General features: G+C 37.9%; 1 protein-coding gene across 7 annotated transcripts in view; it reads right to left on the reverse strand.

The window, feature by feature from the left end:
• Window positions 1-24,133, reverse strand: part of DGKH (diacylglycerol kinase eta) — a 222,378-nt gene that overhangs the window by 68,588 nt on the left and 129,657 nt on the right. For 5 of the 7 annotated variants that reach the window (XM_033234140.1, XM_033234136.1, XM_033234141.1 and 2 more), the window contains 9 exons: window positions 20,958-21,062; window positions 20,554-20,686; window positions 14,382-14,488; window positions 13,632-13,757; window positions 9,730-9,832; window positions 8,175-8,334; window positions 5,996-6,104; window positions 5,728-5,867; window positions 526-610 (listed from right to left, as the gene is read on the reverse strand). In XM_033234140.1, the coding sequence (XP_033090031.1) occupies window positions 526-610; window positions 5,728-5,867; window positions 5,996-6,104; window positions 8,175-8,334; window positions 9,730-9,832; window positions 13,632-13,757; window positions 14,382-14,488; window positions 20,554-20,686; window positions 20,958-21,062 (1,068 nt within the window). Of the gene's footprint in view, window positions 1-525; window positions 611-5,727; window positions 5,868-5,995; window positions 6,105-8,174; window positions 8,335-9,729; window positions 9,833-13,631; window positions 13,758-14,381; window positions 14,489-20,553; window positions 20,687-20,957; window positions 21,063-22,520; window positions 22,687-24,133 lie in introns of those variants that run through there. The other 2 variants (XM_033234142.1, XM_033234150.1) reach the window with 2 other exon arrangements.

Consider the following 24,133-nt stretch of genomic DNA (forward strand, 5'->3'; position numbering starts at 1 on the left):
AGTAAGAGAGAAACTAACTGTATAATATTTTGGCCATGAGTATTGGTGTGTTTGGAGACTGTTTAAAGAAGCTAACATCTTATAACCAAACAATCTAATGGCCAAAGTAGAAGATGAATAAACACTAACAGGAAACACCAGCTGACCTTCCTGGAGCTCTCCTGACAAAAAGGAAACAGGCAGGTAGAACATGCAGGGAGGATTATCTGGGCAGGAGAAGAGATAGGGCTTTACACATCCGTTATATCATTTAACTCCCAAGACTTTGTAGCCTCACTTTACACAAGAAGAGGTCCAGGAATGGGAGTGACTGGGCACTCCCAGTGTGGGTGGTCATGGAAGGACTCTAACCTAGATTCAGGATTCTTCTTTCTGGGGGAGAGGACTAGAGGTAGTCAATGAGACCATACCCCCAAAATAAAATTAAGTTAACATGCTACCATATATTAGGAGTACATTTTCGCATTTTTTTTCCCCAAGATACCCACCCCCATTTCAAATGATAGGTAAAGGGTTAAGTCTTACATAAAATTCTTCAGATGCTTCTGGAGGTCCTGGAAGTAGGGAAGCTTTTGGTGGCAATTTGAGTTCATATGTCATTATACTCCACCTAAAGGGAGAAAAACTCTTTGGTCTAAGATTTCCTTAAAATTGGATAAACTAACTGTTACCATCACACACACACACACACACACACACACACACACACATTCATGAACTATGGTTTATTTTATCTTAAAACAACCAAAAATGGGAAAAGAGATCACATTTTGGTAATCTCATAAAATGCTGAATTCATAATTTATGATTTCCACATCTTACCACTTCTCCAATTAGTGGCTTCCAAATGTTTTAAGACCCATAGCCCACAATAAGAAATCCACACTGGTTACAACGCCCCCACTTCTTCACAGGTACAATGCATTCTGACTTTTCCATTCTTTTCTGTTCTATTTTAAAAATGATGCTCATTGCAGTTCACTAACTAGGTTATAAACTACTAACGAGTCATAACCCCAAAGTTGTAAAGCAATATCTTAAATTAAATAAATACATACTACCTATAAACTGTTACTCAACTGTTACTCAACTTGCCAAATCAGCTTATATATACATAAAATGAAAATTACTGAAATACCCCTTCTTAAATTAAGAAAGAATGAATGTAACCATGGGAGTAGGGGGAAAAGATTAATAATACTTAACTGAAGTAAATGTATTTCAATTAGCTGTAAGTATTAATTTCAAAGCAAACACAAAATCATTTGGTGTTAGAGAAAAGCAATCAACTCAAGTCCAATTTTCTATCTAAAATAATAATTTCAAAATTTGGGAACAACAGTTAGGCCAGGACATTATTGTAGACTAACAAAATATGAAATGAAGGCCAGGTATGGTGGCTCATGCCTGTAATCCCAGCACTTTGGGAGGCTAAAGTGAATGAACCACTGGGGCTCAGGAGTTCCAGACCAGCCTGGGCAACATGGTGAAACCTCGTCTCTACGAAAAAAAATTAAAAATAGCCTGGCATGGGGCTGCACACCTATAGTCCCAGTTACTTGGGAAGCTGAGGAGGTAGGATCACTTGAGCCTGGGAGGTGGAGGTTGCAGTGAGCTGAGATCACGCCGCTGCACTCCAGCCTCGGTGACAGAGCCAGACCTTGTCTCAAAAAAAAAAAAAAAAGAAAAGAAAAGAAAGGAAAAAGGCCAGGTGCGGTGGCTCATGCCTGTAATCCCAGCACTTTGGGAGGCCGAGGCAGGCAGATCACCTGAGGTCAGGAGTTCAAGACCAGCCTGGCCAACATGGTGAAACCCCATCTCTACTAAAAATACAAAAAATTAGCCGTGTGTGGTGGCAGGTGCCTGTAATCCCAGCTACTCGGGAGGCTGAGGCAGGAGAACCACTTGAACCCTCGAGGTGAAGGTTTCAGTGAGCCAAGATCATGCCACTGCACTCCAGCCTGAATGCCAAGAGCAAAACGCCATCTCAAAATAAAAGAAAAAAAAAAGATGTGAAATAAAGATTTTAACACAGAAAAAAAGCATAATAAAAGCAGTACCATAACACATGAATTTTAAGAAAAGCATAACACAGCTGAAGCTATTGACAGAACCCAGAGGAAAATTCCAAGATCAATATTTAAACAGAGTCTAGTGTATCATTCAGCCTATGAGAATAAATGTTTGCATAAAAATTCAAATTCCCAGAAAGCCCCCATTAGGCATACATTATATTTTGGGATATGTAAACTAGTTACTTTTGGCTACTATTCAACTCTTGACATGAAAATACTTTAAAAGAAATTTATTTTGGGAGGCCAAGGCAGGCGGATCACGAGGTCAAGAGATCAAGAACATCCTGACCAACATGGTGAAACCCTGTCCCTACTAAAAATACAAAAATCAGCTGGGCATGGTGGCACACACCTGTAGTCCCAGCTACTTGGGAGGCTGAGGCAGGAGAATCGCTTGAACCCAGGAGGCGGAGGTCACAGTGAGCTGAGATCGTGCCACTGCACTCCAGCCTGGCAACAGAGTGAAACTCTGTCTCAACAACAACAACAACAACAACTAAGAGGCTGGGCACAGTGGCTCACACATATAATCCCAGCACTTTGGGAGGCTGAGGTGGGCAGATCACGAGGTCAGAAGATGGAGACCATCCCGGCTAACATGGTGAAACCCCGTCTCTACTAAAAATACAGAAAATTAGCAGGGCGTGGTGGCGGGTGCCTGTAGTCCCAGTTACTTGGGAGGCTGAGGCAGGAAAAAGGCGTGAACCTGGGAGGCGGAGCTTTCAGTGAGCAGAGATCACACCACTGCACTCCAGCCTGGGCTACAGAGCGAGACTCCGTCTCGAAAATGAAAAAAAACAAAAAAAAATAAAAAAAAAGAAAAGAAATTTATATTTGAAAACCAAAGTCATTCATTTATCCATGAGGTAGATACAGAAACAAAGCATAATAAACTACACTGAGCATCTCAAAGTCACAGGAAACACAAGGGTGAATAGGCTCCCCCAAAGAAGCTTACATTCTAGTGCAGAAAACATGTATGATGCAAGCAAACAAAACAATTAAACTTTGTAAATATCCAAACAGGGAAAACCACGAGTAAAAACATAAAAGTCAAGTTCCTTATAGCTGGAAATACTTTACTGGTCAAAGACAGTTAAATAAATGGTAAATAAATCCATCCAAATGTCTGAGTTCCTCGCACCTTCCACGCTATACCTCCCCACTTGATAGGAAATGGTTGGAGCTAAAGAAAAGGGAGAGAGTGGCAGCAAGAGATAAAAAAGTGAGGAAGAGATGCATATGAGTACAGCTAAGGAGAGGCAGAGGCCAGAAGGAAAGGAACCATCTGGCCAAATACATAAAGGGGAGAGAGTGCAGAGTTGAGAAAGGACCCTGGAAACTAGACAGAACAGTGACTGCGGTTTACCGTGCCGGTTCTATTACTTATTAGCTATTTAACTTAGATAATATAAAAACCCCCTAAACCTTTTCACCAGTAAAATGGAGATAGCAATATTAGCTATCTCTAGGAGAAGGGCGATAATTAAATGAGACGCTACATGATTTAAAACAACTAGAAAGTGCTAGGCAGACAAAACATTAGTTTTTTTTATTCCCACTATATCCAGAAGACTAAATTTTCATCTTTGTAAAATAATGCTTTTCTGATCCAACCCACAGTGTTGTTTTGAGGATCAAATAAATATATTTGAAAAACTCATGTAATTTAGAATATTAAACAATGACTTTTTAACTTTTTTTTTTTTTTGAGACAGAAGCTCACTCTGTTGGCCAGGCTTCAGTGCATTGGCACGATCTCGGCTCACTGCAACCTCCGCCTCCCGGGATCAAGTGATTCTCCTGCCTCAGCCTCCCAAGTAGCTGGGATTACAGGGGCCCACCACCATGCCCAGCTAATTTTTGTATTTTTAGTAGAGATGTGGTTTCACCATGTTGGCCAGGCTGGTCTCGAACTCCTGACCTCGGGTAATCCTCCCACCTTGGCCTCCTAAAGTGCTGGGATTACGGGCGTGAGCCACTACATCCGACCCACTTGTTCTTTATAAACAGTAAATTAATAAAGGAAACATAGGAATAAAATATTCCTATGTTTCTAATAAAGGTCTTAAGTTTCTGAATCCACTTTGATTTGTGTGTATGTGTATTTTCTTTTGTTTTGATTTTGCATACCAGTAGGTATTCAAGGAATTTCACCATGGAGGTGCTGTTTCTTGGCTAACCACCTGGAGAAGTGACTTTTTATTTTTATCTTTTTAAAACTGTTTTGAGACAGGGTCTCACTCTGTCGCCCAGATTGTAGGGCAGTGGTGCAATTGCAGCTCACTGCAACCTCCACCTCCTGGGCTCAAGTGATCCTCCCACGTAGGCCTTCCAAAGTATTGGGATTACAGGCGTGAGCCACCTCCCCCACCTGAGAAGTGAATTTCCATAGCACACAAGGGGAAAGCACATACCCAGGGTAGATGAAATGCCTAACAGCAGGGGAAGTGGTCTTTACATGTGCAACAAAGAAAGTATTTAAATAACCCCTTTTGTTTGGTAATCACAGAATTTGACGGTTGCCTGGGAAGTCACCTCCAGGCTCATTTACAAATAATGGTGATTTTTTTATTTATTTCCAATCTTTTTTCCCCAGAGTTAGGTATAGTTGACAAATAAAAAACTGTATATATTTAAGATGTACAACTTGATGTCTGGATATATATACACCACAATCAAGGTAATTGGCATATCCATAGGTACCATTTCTCCTTTTCGTTCCTTTTCTTCTTTTAACCTCCAGATTATTTTAAAGGTTACAATTAATTAGGTTATAGCCCATCTTAGAGTAATTATATTTCAGATTGGTGGCTCCCTGATGAAATTTTGTTATTTTCGGGAAGAGTTCCACAGATGACTAATTCTATCAAAGTTGTTTTGATTTATGCTACCTCAAGTTGATCATATTTTGACATCTGTCTTCTACTGACATTGGGGGATGAGGAGTCACTGGTTACTGAGTCCTGTTGTTTCTTATACCCAAACTCTAAACACCTCCTCCATAACACTCAGGGTACACATTGTGGTTTCCTTTTTATACATGGACATTCAGAGAGAAAGCAATTAAGAGATGTAATCAAGAACAGCATAAACACAATGATAGTCCCTTCATTTGAAGCTATCTTTCTAACACTTCCCTGTCTCTGGGAAAGGACTGCTTATATTTTAACATATGTAGTTCTTATTGGATCAATGCATTCTTAATATATATGTTTAAGAGGAGATATTCTAACAAATCTAACGTTTATATGTCCTCTTTGGCTTTTTGGAAACCACATGATGACAGGAGGCTACCTAATATACTCATCAAAAGGTCGCCTACAAAATGAACTATTTCAGTTTTCTGACCTGAATTGTAATTAAAAGTAAATAGTAGTAACAAAGCCTTCTATATTTAAAATAATGAGTTCCTCAGACTAGTTTTTTATAATTCATTCATTCACTATAAAACATCTTTATTGAGTGTCTTCTCTGTGATAGGCCCTGCTCTCCATCTCAGGTATTAACCAGTGGACGAGATCAGAAAGGCTCTGCCTTTGTGGAGCTTCTAGTCAGTACAATTTATTAATACATATTTATTAATAAATCATCGAAAAATGATTTCAGCATGCCATTTTCCATCTAGTTGTAGAAAAGAATTCACTTTTACCTGTCCAACATTTTGGTACTGGCTCGTTCCAGTTTCTCTAGGATCTGAGGAAGCTGGGTGTCGTCGTCATACGAACCTCCCCAGCCAAGAACTCGGGCAAGGTCATTTCCTGTACCCAAAGGCAACACTCCCAGCTGACACTGAAAGAGAGTGCAACAGGGTGACTTTCAGACAAGTTGAGAAATAGGGACAACTGCATTTCTGCACCTCTTGTAAGTATGTTAGTATGCGTTCATGTTAACTAGCAAGTAAAAGAATTAGCACTTGCCTGTTTATTCAAGTTGAGCTTATCGATTTCTGACAAAACCCAACCAACACTTCCATCGCCTCCACAAACAAGAATCCGGAAATTGTCAAACTTCTGAAATAATCTTAAACTGAAAGCAAAAAGGATTTTATTTTAGTATAAAGAAATAAAAACCACTTTCCTCAATTCTTTGTTATTCTGTATTGGTATTCATATTCAGATTAAATATAAGAACTCCTACTCACATGTTAATTATACCATAAACATTCATTGAAGTGTAATTTTAACTCAAGAAAACTTCTGAATCATAAGGAGGAAAGGGAATGATAAGTAGAAATGAAGATAAAATTAGGAGGAGTGGGGGTGAGAAATGAGAAAACAAAAAAGAAGCAGAGACCAGGAAAGATAAAGTAACACAAGATGGTGGAAGTAGTGGTTCCTCTCTTTCTATTACAAGAATAAATTCTTTCCTTAAGAATTACAAACCATGGGTAAGGAATCTACGGTGCTGAAGCTAATGAGTGACACTTCGGCAGTTCCTAAAGACACCAATCAATGTATTGCTCTCAGGACTCCCAACTGGCTTTTTCTCCTCTTCTTCTCCTATTCTCAGGTCCATCCTTCTATTTTACCTCATCTCAACTTTTGACACATCCCATCTCCTAAATGTACCTTTGCACACTTACTTCACGTATTATGGAAAATCAGAAAAATATTAGAGGGACAACCTCAGGAAGTTTCACCAAGAGAGGTCCTTGGAGCCTTCGAGGACAAATGGGAAAAATAAATCAAGACGATAAGATAATGGAACTATAAAGGATTATAAAATGGATGTGTTAGAAAGGGGGACAAAACTACCCTAGCATGGCAGAGACAAAGAAGGTGAGAAGAGGACACTGTAGCACCTCAGCAGAGGAAAGGAAGAGCAGTACACGTAGATAAGGAGGAAGCTGGGTATAAATGAACAAGACCGACATCCATGTGACCAGAAGGGCCTGAGACTTAGCAAGATAAAGGCAATGGAAGCGGGAAGGAAAACTCAGGGGGCAAAAGTAAACAGAGGCACCAAGAGAGAAGGAAGGAGACAAACAGAGAAGACAGACGAAAGTGTCACATTACAAAACACAAAATGCCTTTTCAGGCACTGGTATCGAAAATCCCATTTCTACTTCTGCGTTCATGCTTTAAGGTAACAGTGGAATCCAAGAGAAAAGCTGAGTTGCCATAAGTAAATCACATAGAGGTTTGAAGGCCCCTGGTTCAGAAGACATAATATCGCCTCTTAAGAAAAATCATATGCATACCCTAAAAATGTATTGAAAGTGCCAAAAGATATCTTTTCCCTCAGTGAAAATACTACTTAGTTCATTTTATCTTACAGATTGTAAGTTATATGACATCCAGAAAGCTGAAAGGAATCATCAACAAAAGTATTTCTTTATCATTTACATGAACTGAGTCTGAGATCCTTGAAGAACTGCCCTTGACAGCCATGACAGTCCCTCTACTTTGGTTTAATAATTGATTATTTATATTACATATAAATCAATATCAGCCTTCTATGCAAATCACTTTCTTTTTTTTTGAGACAGAGTCTTGCTCTGTCGCCCAGGCTGGAGTGCAGTGGCCAGATCTCAGCTCACTGCAAGCTCCGCCTCCCGGGTTTACACCATTCTCCGGCCTCAGCCTCTCGAGTAGCTGGGACTACAGGCGCCCACCACCTCGCCCGGCTAGTTTTTTGTATTTTTTAGTAGAGAAGGGGTTTCACCATGTTAGCCAGGATGGTCTCGATCTCCTGACCTCGTGATCCGCCCATCTTGGCCTCCCAAAGTGCTGGGATTACAGGCTTGAGCCACCGCGCCCGGCCGCAAATCACTTTCTAATATTACTTTATATTTCTGTATTTATGTAAGTTGATCTTTCTTGGAGCTAAAGAAATTGTTAGTATTGTTTGATGTAGAATATATTGTAAAACATTTTCTAAACAAATTTTGGAATTGAGAAATTTCAATAGAGTTTTGGAATTTATACAAGACAGTTGTATAACTATCCAAGAGGTTGTGTTAAAACTTATAATTAGAGCTTTAAAAACGAGGGAGGGATCTAGAGGAATCTATAATTTTCATGAGCTGAAAAACCAGACACATTTAACACCTAGTCCTACATTGTATTCAAACAAGATTTATCAATAAGCAGTTACCCTAAATGAGGACCTCCATTCATTAAATCAAACACCTGAGCCGGATTTAGCAACTGTTTAAAGCGACGAAGGAACTTTACTCCCTGATTATCTCCACTCTTAGAATTGACAAAAACCAATAGAGGACTAACACAGAACGAAAATGTTGCTCTACAGAAACCTGTGAAAAAAACACAATACAAGATCAATACATACGGCTTTCTCTTTTAAATTATTAGCAAACTTTCAGACAAAAGAAAATAAATTTATAAAAACTAGAGCATTAAGTTATAATTTAGCTCTCCAAATAGAGATAGGTTAACTATTTATATACAAACCTAAATATTTGTATGTAATTCTTATGTTTATATTCAATATTTCAAAGTATTTTAAGTGCTCCTTTCTGCAGTCTGAGAGGATATTTTAAAATTTATAGTAAACAAAATCAGGGCTTAGGTTGGGGGAGAGGGCTGTTAATAGCATAGGTTTAAAAAAAAGTCACATATTTTGAGGTTTATAAACTTACATCTTCAGGTTTATAAACTTATACTTAAGATATCTATTGGCATAAATTAAATGAAAAGTTTGAAAAGCAAAAAGCACGATATCAATGCAAGACAGTAATAACAGCACAGTTCTCCCTATGTATTCTTGGGGAATTGGCTCAGGAGTCCCACGAATATCAAAATCCACAGTTGCTCAAGTCTGTTATATAAACAGTATAGTATTATACACGGTAAAACCTGCTGTAATATGGTTTGCTTAGAAGGAAGTAATTAGGCCGGGCGCGGTGGCTCAAGCCTGTAATCCCAGCACTTTGGGAGGCCGAGACGGGCAGATCACGAGGTCAGGAGATCGAGACCATCCTGGCTAACACGGTGAAACCCCGTCTCTACTAAAAATATAAAAACTAGCCGGGCGAGGTGGCAGGCGCCTGTAGTCCCAGCTACTAGGGAGGCTGAGGCAGGAGAATGGCGTAAACCCAGGAGGCGGAGCTTGCAGTGAGCTGAGATCTGGCCACTGCACTCCAGTCCGGGCGACAGAGCGAGACTCCGCCTCAAAAAAAAAAAAAAAAAAAAAAAGAAGGAAGTAATTAGTATGTAATCCCAAAACCAGTGTTGTAGAGGGGCTCCTCAGCACTTTACAGTTAAGTTGTAAGATTTTGGGAAAAGTGCATTTATAGGAATATAAATTCCTACAATGAAATTACAGGAAAACAGATTTTAATAACAGCCATGCTAATAGGCAGTTTCAATTATAGAGAAAAAAACACTTATAAAAATTAACCTTTTCAGATTGTATTGCAGTACAGAGTAATGATCTTATTTTATTTACTAAAACATAAAATCTAAAAGTCTTATATACAGTAATTTCGCCAACGTGTTAATAGGTATTCTACAACTTTCACTTAAATATATTCTTTTAAAAATGGAATGTAATTTCAGCAATTGAAATGGAATTATTTTAGAAAAACTGACTACAAGAGTCAATGATAGGTATAGTTATTCTAGGAAAAGAAATATATATCAATATTAAATATACCAGAAATATACATACTTACACTACTGCTACATACCATCGGAATCAGTGCTGTTTAGCGCAATTGGAGGTATGATAGATACTTTACATTGACCAAGTGGACATATTGGATGGTATAAATCTTTGCAGGCAGTGTGTACCTAATAACAAACAAATATACCTTCAAGAATCATAAAAATAATGTTTTGCCATTACAAATCACATCTAAGGAACTGATAATCTAGAATCAACTATACCACAAAATGTTCAGTAATTCATAAACTACTTTAAATGGTATAATATTTATACTTAAGGAAATGACTAAACATTTTAGAAATGGATATTTGATTTTGGTCCATGCGACCAATTCTTGTAATTATCTCAGAGAAGAATATATAGTTAATGAATAATTGGTGAAGGCAAGGAGAGAGGAAGAGAAGAGGCCAAGTGCAGAGGAAGGGAGGCAGAGAAGAGAAAAAGAAGGGGAAAAGGAAGAAGAAGGAGGGAAACTAACCAGCATGTTAATATCATTGCCCATAAAATAAATTGATGACAGAATATTTATTTTGTTTTAATAAAAATTCTTACAAAATTTAACAACGATAAAATCTGTAAAGTGCCTGCTTTTTCTGCAGTAATCCTATAACTTTCTATTCACATTTCCCTATCATTAAAGTTACAAGTACACCCATGCTTACTTTCTCAGCTGGACTGCTGCTCTGTAAGGTAAAGGAAAGTGATGCCTATCACAGGCACCCAGTAAATGTGCTTTCAGTAGAAATGAGTTTCATGGTCATGCAAGGATATGTTTTGTTCTCTATTGAGAACAAAAACAAGGATAACTTATTAAGCAGGACCCAGGCAACTTAGGATACTTTGTGTACTTGTCTGGAGAGCCTTCTAAATGTTTTAACCAGTAAAAGCAGACACTTTTCATCAAGTTCTTATTTAATATGACTTTATTTTATTAGCCCTTTTAGAAAACTGGCATAATTAAACCTGTATTTATCAAACTTTTTGGAGAATAACTAAAATTTAATAGTAATTCTAATTCTGGTGATGACCTGTTTTTAGACAGTTTACTATTATGCTTTACAATAATTAACAATCCAAATGCATTTTAGAAAAATTAGCACACACAGATAGCTTTTAAAGTAATTTTAAAATGTATGAGAACCATGGAGCAAAACAGAAAGATATTTATAATAATGCTAAATAAGAAAAGCACATGATCAATTTATGTCTTTACAATTTTTACAGAAAAGGTAAAACTATGTCCACAGACCTGGATGACAGTAGGAAAAATTATAAGTTGATTCATTAGGCTTGTAGGGCTATAGGCTTTTTCATTTTGTTTGTTTTTTTTTTTACTACACAGACTATGTTTTAGGCACTAGATATCCTGCTATTAGAAACTCATGTGTTTGTTTCTTTGTTTGTTTGTTTGACATGGAGTTTCACTCTTGTTGCCCAAGCTGGAGTGCAATGGTGTGATCTCAGCTCACTGCAACCTCCGCCTCCCGGGTTCAAGCGATTCTCCTGCCTCAGCCTCCCGAGTAGCTGGGATTACAGACACCTGCCATCACTTCCAGCTAATTTTTGTATTTTTAGTAAAAACAGGGTTTCACCATGTTAGCCAGGCTGGTCTTGAACTCCAGACCTCAGGTGATCCACCCGCCTCGGCCTCCCAAAGTGCTGGAATTACAGGCGGTCATGTTTTTTTATTTTTTATTTTTTAAGATGATGTTTCGCTCTTGTTGCCCAGGCTGGAGTGGAACGGCGCAATCTCGGCTAACTGCAACCTCCAACTCCCAGGTTCAGGCAATTCTCCTGTCTCAGCATCCCAAGTAGCTGGGATTACAGGTATGCACCACTGCATCCAACTAATTTTTTTGTATTTTTAGTAGAGACGGGGTTCCACCACATTGGTCAAGCTGGTCTCGAACTCCTAACCTCAGGAGTCAGCCTGCCTCAGACTCCCAATGTGCTGGGATTACAGGCATGAGCCACTGTGCCAGGCCAGAAACTCATGTTTTAAAGGCAAAATAATATGTAAACAGGCAAATGGTTGTGTATAGGAAGTGCAAGACTAGGGGAGGTGCTATAAGGTGATGGTAGCTCAGAAACCAGCATGTCGAATTTACACAGGGTGGGGCAGGAATGATGTCACAAGGTGATATTTGAGTTTGCCAGGAAAAAAGAGAGAAAAGGCATCCTACCTTCTACCACCTGCAATACCACTGCTGTTCTAGTTAAGAAATGTTTAAACGTTAGGGGTGAATAGAATGAGCAAGTAATAAACCTAATTAACTCCTGCTGTTAAAGTTAACAGAGTTTAAAAATTACTGACTTTTTTTAAAGTAAAGATATACATATTGCATGTAAAGAAAATTTACATAAAATCTTTCAAAAATAATTCATCACACATGATGTGTTTTCTTTCTTTCTTTTTTTTTTTCTTGAGAGACAGAGTCTTGCTCTGTCACCCAGGCTGGAGTGCAGTGGCACAATCTCAGCTCACTGCAACCTCTGCCTCCCAGATTCAAGCAATTCTCCTGCCTCAGCCTCCTGAGTAGCTGGGATTATAGGCGCGTGCCACCACGCCCAGCTAATTTTTTGTATTTTTAGTAGAGACAGGGTTTCACTCTGTTAGCCAGGATGGTCTCGATCTCCTGACCTCGTGATCCGCCCACCACGGCCTCCCAAAGTGCTGGGATTACAGGCGTGAGCCACCGCGCCTGGCCAATACATTGGAAGTGAACAGTTGAAGCTCTAGAAGTAAAGAAATCGACTTTACTAAATGTACAGGCCAATAAAAATAGCAGGAAAATTTGCTATCAGTGGTTGTCCTCTCAAAAACAAATCTGAGGTGGGATGATGATTTTCAATCTTGTTTATGGGAAGAATGAATTCCTTTAAAATAAAAAAGTGGCAAAAGAAGGTTTCAGGGGCTAGGCTTGCACTAAGATTCTAAAGCGAGACACCTGTTACAGTCTATATATTAGATTAAATGAGATAAGAGAAAAAGTATTAATAACATATCTAAGGCTAGTAAAAGAGGCAATCAGTGAAGAATAACAAAAGCATGAGGACAAAGAGAAGAAACACAGATTCACCTATCAGGCCTAACTAAAAAGTTGTAGGACTTATTTTCCTTTGTGGCCTATCAGACAATCTCATTGATTAGGAAAGCAATACATCACACATCTCTTACATTTGCTGATCTACACTATACATACCCAAAACAATAGTTTTTCCACATGTTAAAATTTGAGGCTGGCTTCCAAATTTCAGCCAGCAATGTTAAAAGACAAGACTCAAAACCACCAAATAAGTCAGCCTCAGTGCAAGGCAATCACTATCATCGTAGAACAGCATCGCCCAGTACTAAGATGAACACTCACACCCACGACCTCCTCATCCTGCAGTTTTTCAGTCCCATGCCACTGTCTGCGTGACCTCTTTCCTACTCTGACTGTCCTCAGTCCAGAGGCCCTGTCCTCACTGTATCTGGCATAAACAATCAGCTGTTGGCTTCATGTTCAGCTGCATATGTTGTTCACCTCTGTCAGGGAGCACTAATACGTTTTAGCAAATTTACATTTTGCACATCAACCAAAATTTGGTGACACACCAGAGAAGGGCTTTCAGGTAGTAAAATAGGCCCGAATATAGCAAACCACTTTGTTGATAAAGCAAAATGAAAAAACAATAAAACTATGAATAGGAGATCTTGAGGCACAGGATATGGAAGAAAAAGAGTAAGTTTTACAGGGCATTTGAAACAACGACCAGACTAGGAGGACTATACTGTAAGGACAGAAGAATGTCACCATGGGGTGCATATGCTACCAGGCTCAGCTCTGTCATAAATTCTTCGCCTTGCCTCTAAGCCAGGCGGATGACAAAGTTAGGGAAAGAAGCTAATTAACAAGGATGAACTGATTCCAAAACCCTCACCATTGTCTTACACCACAGGCATTTCCAATCCTGTAGACGGAGAACACTGCCACACGTTTTGTCGCAGACAGCACACTTGGCACTTACAGGCAGGTTGCCCTCGAGCCACTGGTGAGGCATTGCCACCTGTGGAGAAGGAAGAAAGGGCAGCCAGGTGAAGACTGGTGGACACCAACCTTACCCCAGGGGAGATTCTGAATCATTTCTCACTCTAGGGGATCAGTAGTATATTTCATGCATAGCATTCACTCATTTACCCCACATGTATTGAGCATCTACTATGAACGTTCAAGCAATATAAAAGTAAGGTAAAGGCTTGCCCCTCAGGGTTTAGCTGAGGCATGTAAAGGGATGACAATAAAGTGATTACTAAGCATTACCAGAAATCCATATGCATGGTGCAATGGAGGCAAGGTTTTGAAAGCGGAGGTGTACTGTTGAGAGGCAACCCCAAAGTCTGAAGACTGAACATCTCAGCTGAGCCTAGGCATCTCAGAGTTCATCAGAGGTCGACAACAACAGCCCAGCACAACGGCCACTTCTAAGCCGTATTCAAAACAGATTTCCTTCAAAATCTAAGAACTAAAGGAAGCTATGAAGGATTGAATTAAAAATAAAAACTCGGAATCAACCAAACCTTCTGTTAAATCCTAATAATAAGCATTCCTACTTATCTTTCTCAGCCTCCACAAGAGCAGAACATAAAAGAGGAGTTACTGGGAAGAAAGCAGAGACAGAGCAGCAGCTTACGCCATCTTCATCTTCTATAATGTCCTTCCCAATGGAGGCCAAGGTAGTCCATTTACAGTTATTTGTTGCTCTCACTGCACATCTTTTGTGAGCCTTGAATTTACACACTAAAAAAAAAAAAAAAAAAAAAGAGCAACTGCTATTAAGTAGACAAGAACTTTTGGACCAATGATTAAAGGAAATCACAGCATAAAATTTTAAAAGGGAGGGAGGAAGTAGAAGAAAACAAATATATTTAAAAGATTAAATTATTCTGCAACAATAGTAATGGTATTCTAGAAAACAAATATGGCTATGTATTTATGAAGTACTTTTATCAAGCTATAAGTAGATTGCTACTTAGAGGAACAGAAAAGAAATAAATGCAAAAGAATTACTGCTGTAGAAGGCAGACAACACACACATAGGAGAGAGGGAGAGAGGGAAGCAAATAAAATTTGGTAGCAGGTCTGCTGGTGATATCCTATTTTTAAATGTAGGTGCTGATTATACGAATGTGTTCAATTTGCAAAAATTCATCAAGCTGTACATTTCTGATATTTGTATTTTTCCATACATATAAAATACTGATTATAAGTCTGAAAATGTCAGTAAGATAAAGTTGATCCAGAGGGGCTGTAAAGTACAAGTATACCAACAAGACAGCCAGGCATCATGGAAAACAGGTTGGTGAGGGTCACAAACAAGGCCCTATCTTTGGAAAGTATTATGTTGAGATGACCAAATGACAAATGTAGAAAGAAGGTATGATGAAGTGATGCTGTCACTATAGGTTTCACTAAATCTCCCCAGCCATATGATCAAAAGGAACTTATAAAAGAGAAATTGGAGGAAATAACTAGGGGGGAAAAAGCAGCCCATATATGGAAAAACAAGTGAACTATAGATTATCTGAAAAATTAACCATACTTATGAAAACCGGAATTTGACTATTATTAAACACGTTTATCTCTCTAAGGAAATGATTCAAATATTAGTAGATACTGATATTAAGTCAGTTCCCGACTTCTAGCTAAAAAGCTAAAAGTAGAAATCATTTCAGTGCAAACATACTAAGGTAAGTGTTGCTAAATTTAAATGCAAGGTATCTCCTTTTCATGTGATTTTCTGGATTTCTAAGTCAATCATTAACAAATTTTGTATTACACACCATTCTCTTGAAACTGTCTTAATTTGATATAACATGAACACAAAAGTTTCAGGTAACTGAGATGTCTTTAGCCAAATGTTCAAAATGCTTCAGGTATCATGACTAATCTATGTACAAATGGATTGTTAAACTGAGCTGGTTTATCCTTGAAAAATATTAGTCTAGGCCAGGTACAGTGGCTCATGCCTGTAATCCCAGCACTCTGGGAGGCCGAGGTGGCAGATCACCTGAGGTCAGGAGTGTGAGACGAGCCTGGTCAAAAATGTGAAACCCTGTCTCTACTAAAAATTTAAAAATTAGCCAGGTGTGATGGTGCATGCCTGTAATCCCAGTTACATGGGATTCTTATGAGACATAAGAATTGCTTGAGCCCAGGAAGCAGAGGTTGCAGTGAGCCGAGATCATGCCACTGCACTCCAGCCTGGGAGACAGAGTAACACTCTGTCTCAAAAAAAAATAATAATAACAATAATAATGATAATTCATACAAATTGGAAATGTTTTAACTTCTCTTTTGTGTACTTTGAAAAATTCTTTTCCTTCCACCATTTTTGTTATAAATGAGTGTGTAACTCAAACACAGACTTCATATAGAAAATAATACTTCACTTGAGGTTGGGCGTGGTGGCTCACACCTGTAATCCCAGCACTTTGGGAGGCCGAGGTGGGTGGATCACCTGAATTCCAGAGTTCAAGACAAGTCTGGCCAACATGATGAAACCCCATGTCTACTAAAAATACAAAAATTAGCTGAGGGTGGTGGTGTGCGCCTATAGTCCCAGCTACCCGGGAGGCTGAGGCAGGAGAATAGCTTGAACCTGGGAGGTGGAGGTGCAGTGAGCCGAGATCATGCCACTGCACTCCAGCCTGGTGACAGAGTGAGACTCCATCTCAAAATAATAATAATAATAATAATAATACTTCACTTGAATTTTGTTGCTGATGAATCCTAAGTGTGAAGACACAGCACCATCAGAAGGAAGCTTAGCTTGGTGAAAATTTTTACAATGTCTTATTCTCTTTTGCTCTAACATAAGTGACAACTTTAAACTGATTGGTTAGCATCTCTAGGCCTTTTCATCTATTGTGGTCTTTGTCAAAAATGGAGTCCTAAAACTATCTGCGACATATTTCCCAGGATGCTTTATAAGTACAAATAAGTACTTGATATTCACAGTCAGTATCTGGCTTCTAAGGGGAAAAGCAGGACATAAAAGAGAGTAATGGTATAATTTCATAGCTTTTTGAAAATTTTGCCATTAAAAACCGAACAGCCCACTAAAAATAAAAAAATCACACTTTTATAATAATAAAGTGCTTCATGTAATGAGCCTTGAAAATTACCAAGTTGCTTAATATAACATAATACTAATAATAAAACAAATCAGACTGTAATTATGGTAACTAAGAAATGAAAGTGATCAGCATGCACCCAAATTTTGTTAGTTAACACATTTCTCCAAACAAGTTAAAGCACCTTCCCCTGACCTGTAAACTTATTGTTTAAAATGAGAGAACTTAAAAAATAGGTGGTGACTCATGCCTGTAATTCCAGCACTTTGGGAGGCCAAGGCGAGCAGATCACCTGAGGTCAGGAGTTTGAGACCATCCTGGCCAACACGGTGAAACCTCATCTCTACTAAAAATACAGAAATTAGCTGGGCGTGGTGGGAGCACACCTGTAGTCCCAGCTATTTGGGAGGCCGAGGCATGAGAATCACTTGAACCCATAAGGCAGAGGTTGCAGTGAGCTGAGATCGCGGCACTGCACTCCAGCCTGGCAACGGAGCAAGACTCCATCTCAAAAAAAAAAAAAAAAAAAAATGCAGACGTAATAAGATTATGATTTTTTATTACAATATTCAGTATTTACTATACTAAATCTCTGTAAGTGTTAAAAATCAGTTAAGTGTGGTGGTAATCCCCGCATTTTGGAAGGCCAAGTGGGGAGGATAGCTTGAGCCCAAGAGTTTGAGACTAGCCTGGGCAAGATAGTGAGACCTAGTCTCTACAAGTAATAAATAAAAAAAATTAGCCAGGCATGGGTGGTGCATGCCTGTGGTGCCAGCTACTCGGGAGGCCAAGGTGGGAGAATTGCTTGAGCCTGGGCAATTAAGGCTGCAATGAGCCGTGATTGTGCCACTGCACTCCAGCCTGAGCAACAAAATGAGTCCCCCCATTGCAAAAAAGAAAAAAAATAATCATTTAAGATCAAAATTCATAAGTACCCATGATGACATATTTGATGCTATTGATTTTTTTTAATTTATCTTTTTTGGTTAAATTACTGTTTAAATAATTGTAATGGACAATTATGCCCTGAAATTACAATTAATATTCTTAATTGACTTAGGGGATTATTAAATTCTATTTTTCTGTCTGCTATTTTTCATTCATATAATATTTTATATATGCAAAGCTTTAAAATAATAACTTTAGTTGTTCAATATACAACTAGGAAACCAATCAGTATGGCTTCATTTTATTGTGGAAATGAGGGTAGAAAGGCTAGTAAATGTAGTGAAGGCTTCACAGATTGGAAGCTGAATTCTATGCTAATACAAAGTTATTCATATTCACTGTGGAACATATCATAATATTTGCATCTCTTACAATATTTAAAGCCTCTGTATCTAATGTTTTCAGTTTTATCAAGCAAGCTGCTTATTCAGATTTTAGGGGGTTTTCAAAAGTGTAAGTATGACTTTGATTATGATGAAAATATCCAGAATAACCATATTCTCATAAAATATAAAAAGGCAACTTTTTAATATTTATTAAACCCTTGGGATTTTTAAAATCTTCTGCTATGGTTCTGAAAATACTAATAGGCAAGACACTGCAGATTTAAAAATTTTTACCAACAAAGGAAATGAATACTAATATATAATTTTCATTAAAAAATGGTTTAATCCGATAATTGAGACTTTTTAAAAAGTCTTGAAAATTATATTATTTATAGAAGAATATAACAAATTTATTTGTTTTGTTTTGGTTTTTTGGAGATAGAGCTTCACTCGTGTTGCCCAGGCTGGAGTGCAATGGCGCAATCTCCACTCACTGCAACTTTCAACTCCTGAGTTCAGGCAATTCTCCTGCCTCAGTCTCCCATGTAGCTGGGATTACAGGCATGTGCCACCACACCTGGCTAATTGTATATTTTTAGTAGACACGGGGTTTCTCCACGTTGTTCAGGCTGGTCTCGAACTCCCAACCCCAGGTGATCCACCCGCCTCGGCCTCCCGAAGTGCTGGGATTACAGGCATGAGCCACCGCGCCCAGCCGAATATAACAAATATAAAGACTTTTAAGTTTCTTATTCTCACCAAATAATGTAATTTTCATTTTTCTTTTAAAATGCTTAGAAAAAATTCAGTCATTCCACTATTGACTCAATTTTTAAATACATATATTTAATAATGTATAACCCTCAAACCAGAAGGGTACCACAGACTGTTTCAGATGTGGTGTCTTTTTAGCATTTTTGGAATAAAGATTTTAGTAAAATCTTTAAAATAATACCATATAATATTACAGATCTGGTAGGAGTTATTCAGCTCTATGTGAACCCTTTTAGATTACTAAAGTCATAATAAACGCCAATCAGATCTCTTTTGCGATCATTCTTTAAGTCAAAAAAGAAAGCTTTAATGCCTTCTCCAAATTTTCTCCTTCATGAATTTTAATGCATCAAGCCCATGACGCAAATTTGGAATAAGTTTTTTACAAAACAGTTACAAACTTCTTGCAATTTATTGAACTAGAAAAGTAGTTTTATTGTATGTATTCTCTCATTTAGTTTTTATAGTGATTCTATGAGGCATAAATGACTATTATCCCCATCTTATCGATGAGGAGAAGAAAGCCTAAGTGAGTTAAACAACTTCTCCTGGTTATAGTTTGTAATGGTGGAAGTGAAGAGGGTTTGACTGAAGAGCTCTATTCTTAACCGCTATGCTGTATCATATTAAATAGTTGAAACAATGATATATCACAGATTTTATAGTTTAAAATCAATTAAGGCTGTGACTCTATTACTACTTTATTACTTAATTATAAATAAGTGATATTCCAAATTACTTAAGAAATTTTTGGATTAGAGAAAAAATGCTGGTATTACTATTATCATATATAGTTCAAAAAGTAGTATACAATAGCGTAATCACTGAAGTATGAAATAAAATAACTCTAAAGAAATTATGAATTTTCTGTGGGCGATTATTAATGTATTTGCTTTTGGTGGTCACTGCTCTCACACTGAAAATAACTCATAAATCTGCTCATGCTTCTAATCCAGCACTTTGGGAGGCCAATGCAGGAGGACTGCTTGAGCCCAGGAGTTTAAGACCAGCCTAGGCAACATAGTGAGACCCCCGTCGCTAGAAACTTAAAAAAAAAAAAAAAAAAAAAAGATTAGCCAGGTTGTGATGGTGCTTGACTGTAGTCCCAGCTACTAGGGAGACTGAGGTAGGAGGATCGTTTGAGCCCAGGAGGCTGAGGCTGCACAGAGACTTGATCATGTCACTGCATTCCAGGCTGGGTGACAGGGTGAGACCCTTTCTCAAAACAAACAAAACAACAACAGCATAGGCCTTATTTTCAGAAAATTTTAAGGAAATTAGAAAGGATGATACCTATTTAGATGAAACAAACAAAAGGAAAGAAAATAATATTTAAAACAGTCCAATATAATTAACAATCAGAAATTCTGCCAAAGAGTATATACTGTCCTCACAAAAACTTTTGCTCTCCATAATCAACCAGAATAAAGAATACCAAAATGATTACACAAGGTCCAAAGATTTTTTTTTTTTTTTTTTTAGACAGTAGTTCCTAGTTTCTTGGGGGTGAAATGCTGTATTTTGATTTATGTTTCCTTTAAATGACTATGTTATTTTTTTCCTGAGCAAAAATATTTCCCAAGCTAGTCCTATGTGTGGCAAGCTCAATTTAAAGCTACAGTGAAACCAGTGGCGGCATGTCTACAGTATGGTAGAAAACACATGCTAGGTGCTACAGTACCTTCGCAGGACAGCCCATGGGAGGTGACTCCAGAAAGACTCTCTCTGCACACGTTACAGAAGGTGGGTCGGGCGTGGGAGCAGGCGTACCAGTTGTGCATCCCTGAGAAATGTTCCACATTAAACTGGGCCACCTAGAAAAGAGATGTGAGGACAGATTTGCCAAGCCAGTGAACAAGGCTACAGATGCTGAACTGTTTGGAATGCATATAGTCATGGTCAAATTTTCAAATCCATCATTTTTAAAACCAAAGCCCTTTGCTTTAAGATAAGAATTTCAAAATCTGGTTTAAACAAGTTGCTGAATGAGTGTACACATACTTATGTTTGCACAGTAGAGCTCTAGCCCTTTGGTTAACATTTATTTCCTAAGAACACGAGACGAAAGTAAAGATGCTATTTTACCTCGTAGGGTTCTCTGGTCTGTACAGACTTCAGGGAGCTGATCCAATCCTCCATCTCCTTTCTGTTCTCAGCACACAGCATTAGCCTTCTGAATGGAGTGATGATCTGAAAGGGATAATTCAATCTAATGATTGTTAACACCCAAACAGAAAGATTGTTGCAAAACCTAACATCTTCTGAGGTAATTCCATTTCTAACCTGAGTCTTTATTTCTTATGTTTTTGTCCTCTGTATGATAAAAATAATGTTGTCTAGGAAAGAAAAAGCCTAAGGAGTTTTTCTATCTTTGACCCTTTTGCTACTTACTTGGGCTCTTTAGCCCTTTTTTCTAAGGCTATAAACCCAAAGACACAATGCATTCTTATTCCATGAAATATATCTTGCAAACTGATTTTAAATATACTTCAAAATAATTCATAGTAAGCTTAGCAGGAATACATAGTTTTCAATATGGAAAATATTTTTAAATTAAAAATCAAAGAAATGTAATATTAAACGATTTCTCAATTATTTTAGTTTTCAGTATGGAAAATATTTCTAAATTAAAAATCAAAGGAATACAATATTAAATGATTTCTTAATTTTTTTTTTTTTTTAGTAGAGGCAGGGTTTCACCATGTTGGCCAGAATGGTCTGGATCTCTTGACCTCATGATCTGCCCACCTCGGCCTCCCAAAGTGCTGGGATTACAGCTGTGAGCCACTGCGCTCGGCTACCTAATTGATTTATTATGGTATCAACAATATTCTGTTAATATTTAAATAATATTGAGTTTACATATCACTTCCACTGTCTATTTTAATGATTTATGAAGATTCTTCCCCCATTGTGTAGAACTCCACTGTACTAGTATTTAGTGAGAGCAGGGACAAAGAATTAACATAAACATCCTTTTGTTGGCTCTAGGGAAGAAAAGAATTGCGATTTTTATCTTTTTTCATGTCATTAAAAAGTCAACTTAATTACATTAAGGACCTTAAAGCAAGTGGAATGAAAACTTCACACTGTCATAGGATCAAAGTGCTTCAAAGTAAGATTCTGAAATGACTTGAAAGAAGCCCCTATTTATTTGTGAATACAATATTCTGGCTGTAATCTTGAAGTTACTAAATTCTACACATTCACTGTCAAGAAGAGATCATTTATTTACTTGCAGAACAAGAGAAAAACATTGCATTCCTACCTGGAAACTATTTCCAAAGAATAAAGCACATATCTATTTATATAGCAAATAAGAATTTTTCTCAAGTTAAAAGCCTCTTGATCAAGTGATAAGTCTAAACGTTACATCGGATTATTGAGCAGATTTCACAAATAATGAAAAAGCAATAATCTTCTAAAACAAACAAAAAGAAAAAATGAATCCTTCCCAAAAGGAGTAAACTAGTAAGCCTAAGTCGTTACTATTCATCTTAGAAAATAAGTCCATTATTCAAAACAATAGAGAGATCAATCCAGTCTTAGCTACTCACGAGTCATTGCCGTCTCTCATTTGTCATGGGTTCAGGCTACAGAGTCCTTCCTTAAACCCAGAAGCTTTAAATACATCTAACAGGCACTCACCCTTAAATACAGCCAGCCAAAAGTCACATGGAAGAGGAGCACCAATCAGTCAGCTCTGGATATTTGTTAATTGCATATGAAATTGAAGAGAACCTCACTTTTGCATTTTCTTGTTTTCCACGACCCTCTTTGGATAAAGCTTATTAACAGTTGGTCACTTCTCTTCCTGAATAAATAGTTAATGCAAAGAACAATGCCTCTCATTACTTAAGAGCCAAATGGATGCTTTATTGCTTCAAAACGTTTTTCTAGGACAGCTCATGAGATGCAGCAGAGAGGTACCATTAAATCATAATACACTCCTGGCTCTCTAATGACTGGCACAGCATTTCAGAGTCTCCAAGTTTCATTGGACTCGCTGATGTTTTCTGAATAAATATTGTCTCTAGCATTTATTGTATTTATTTTTTGCTACCTTGTATGATGTAACTCTAAGGATTCCCTCTCCTTCCCTTATATGAGATAAGTATCATGAGACAAGCATTATTCAGACAAATAAACCAGGCTTGCTATTTTGTTCTTTAACTTTGTTCTTTGCTGAATTCTAAGTAAAGCATAATGACTAATGGTTTTAACTGTCTTTAGTGCCTTTACATTAAATGTCTTGTAAAGTCATTGTAAATTCAAGAAAAAGGGGAGAAAGAAGGATAAAGAATAGCTTCTAATTTTTCTTTGCATATTTGGAATTACACAAATGCCTCAATTCTAAATGATTTCAGCAATATAAATCATGTGTGCTTATGTACTAATAAAGTAAAATGTACACATTTGCAATTTCTCCTTTTCAATAAAAACTTGTTTTAAAGTGAACAGTTATAAGCAAGGAAAGATCATAACACATTTAATACAGTTAAGTTTTCCAGAGGCAAAAAAAGTTGGAAAGTTATTTTGATTTATAGCCCTTGTGATTAAGAAATCTACTGATTATAAAGTGACATTATAAGAAGTCAGTATGAAAAAGAAATCACACTGGCTTTGTGGCCACAGTGCCACAAATACCTCAGTGAGCAGCCCAGAGTTGTCTGGGCTTACTAGACGAGCCTGGCTTACCAACAAACCGGCTAACGCCTCCCAGATGGACCTTTTCCTTCCTGGGGTAATCCCTCGGCAGTCCTTCAATGCTCTAGTCCCCTCCCACCTTTTATTTAAATTCTTCCTCATCCCAGACCTTCCTAGGAAAGGATGGGATAGATGCAACTGTTGACCAACAGGCTCTGGTTATCCCCAGCTGAAATGCATTACACTGCAGCAGCTTCTCATCGAAATCTTTATTGGGAAGATACCCGGGGAGGAGCAAACTCCAAAATGTATTATTATGTCCTTATTTTGAGAAGAAGATGTCCTACAAGTGAGTAGGACAGGGGAGATGGAAGGATAGAACGAAATCCCTCTACCATACTTGGGGGGGGGCGGTTATTCACCAGCGAAAACCAGGCCTGGTGGGGAGGACAGGTCCAGGACGTTTCTGGAACTAGAAGACGTTTTACTTTTCCTGGAAGAGCTGAAGCTCACCTATCCTAAAATGTCTCCGCGTCCTTGTGCTTACCTCAACCCCACTCTAACTGCCTCTCCTACCACCATCTTATTTACCAATCATTTTTTTCAGACATATC

This window comes from Trachypithecus francoisi, unplaced genomic scaffold, assembly GCF_009764315.1.
Source record: "Trachypithecus francoisi isolate TF-2019V2 unplaced genomic scaffold, Tfra_2.0 Contig01461, whole genome shotgun sequence".
Classification (NCBI taxonomy): Eukaryota; Metazoa; Chordata; class Mammalia; order Primates; family Cercopithecidae; genus Trachypithecus; species Trachypithecus francoisi.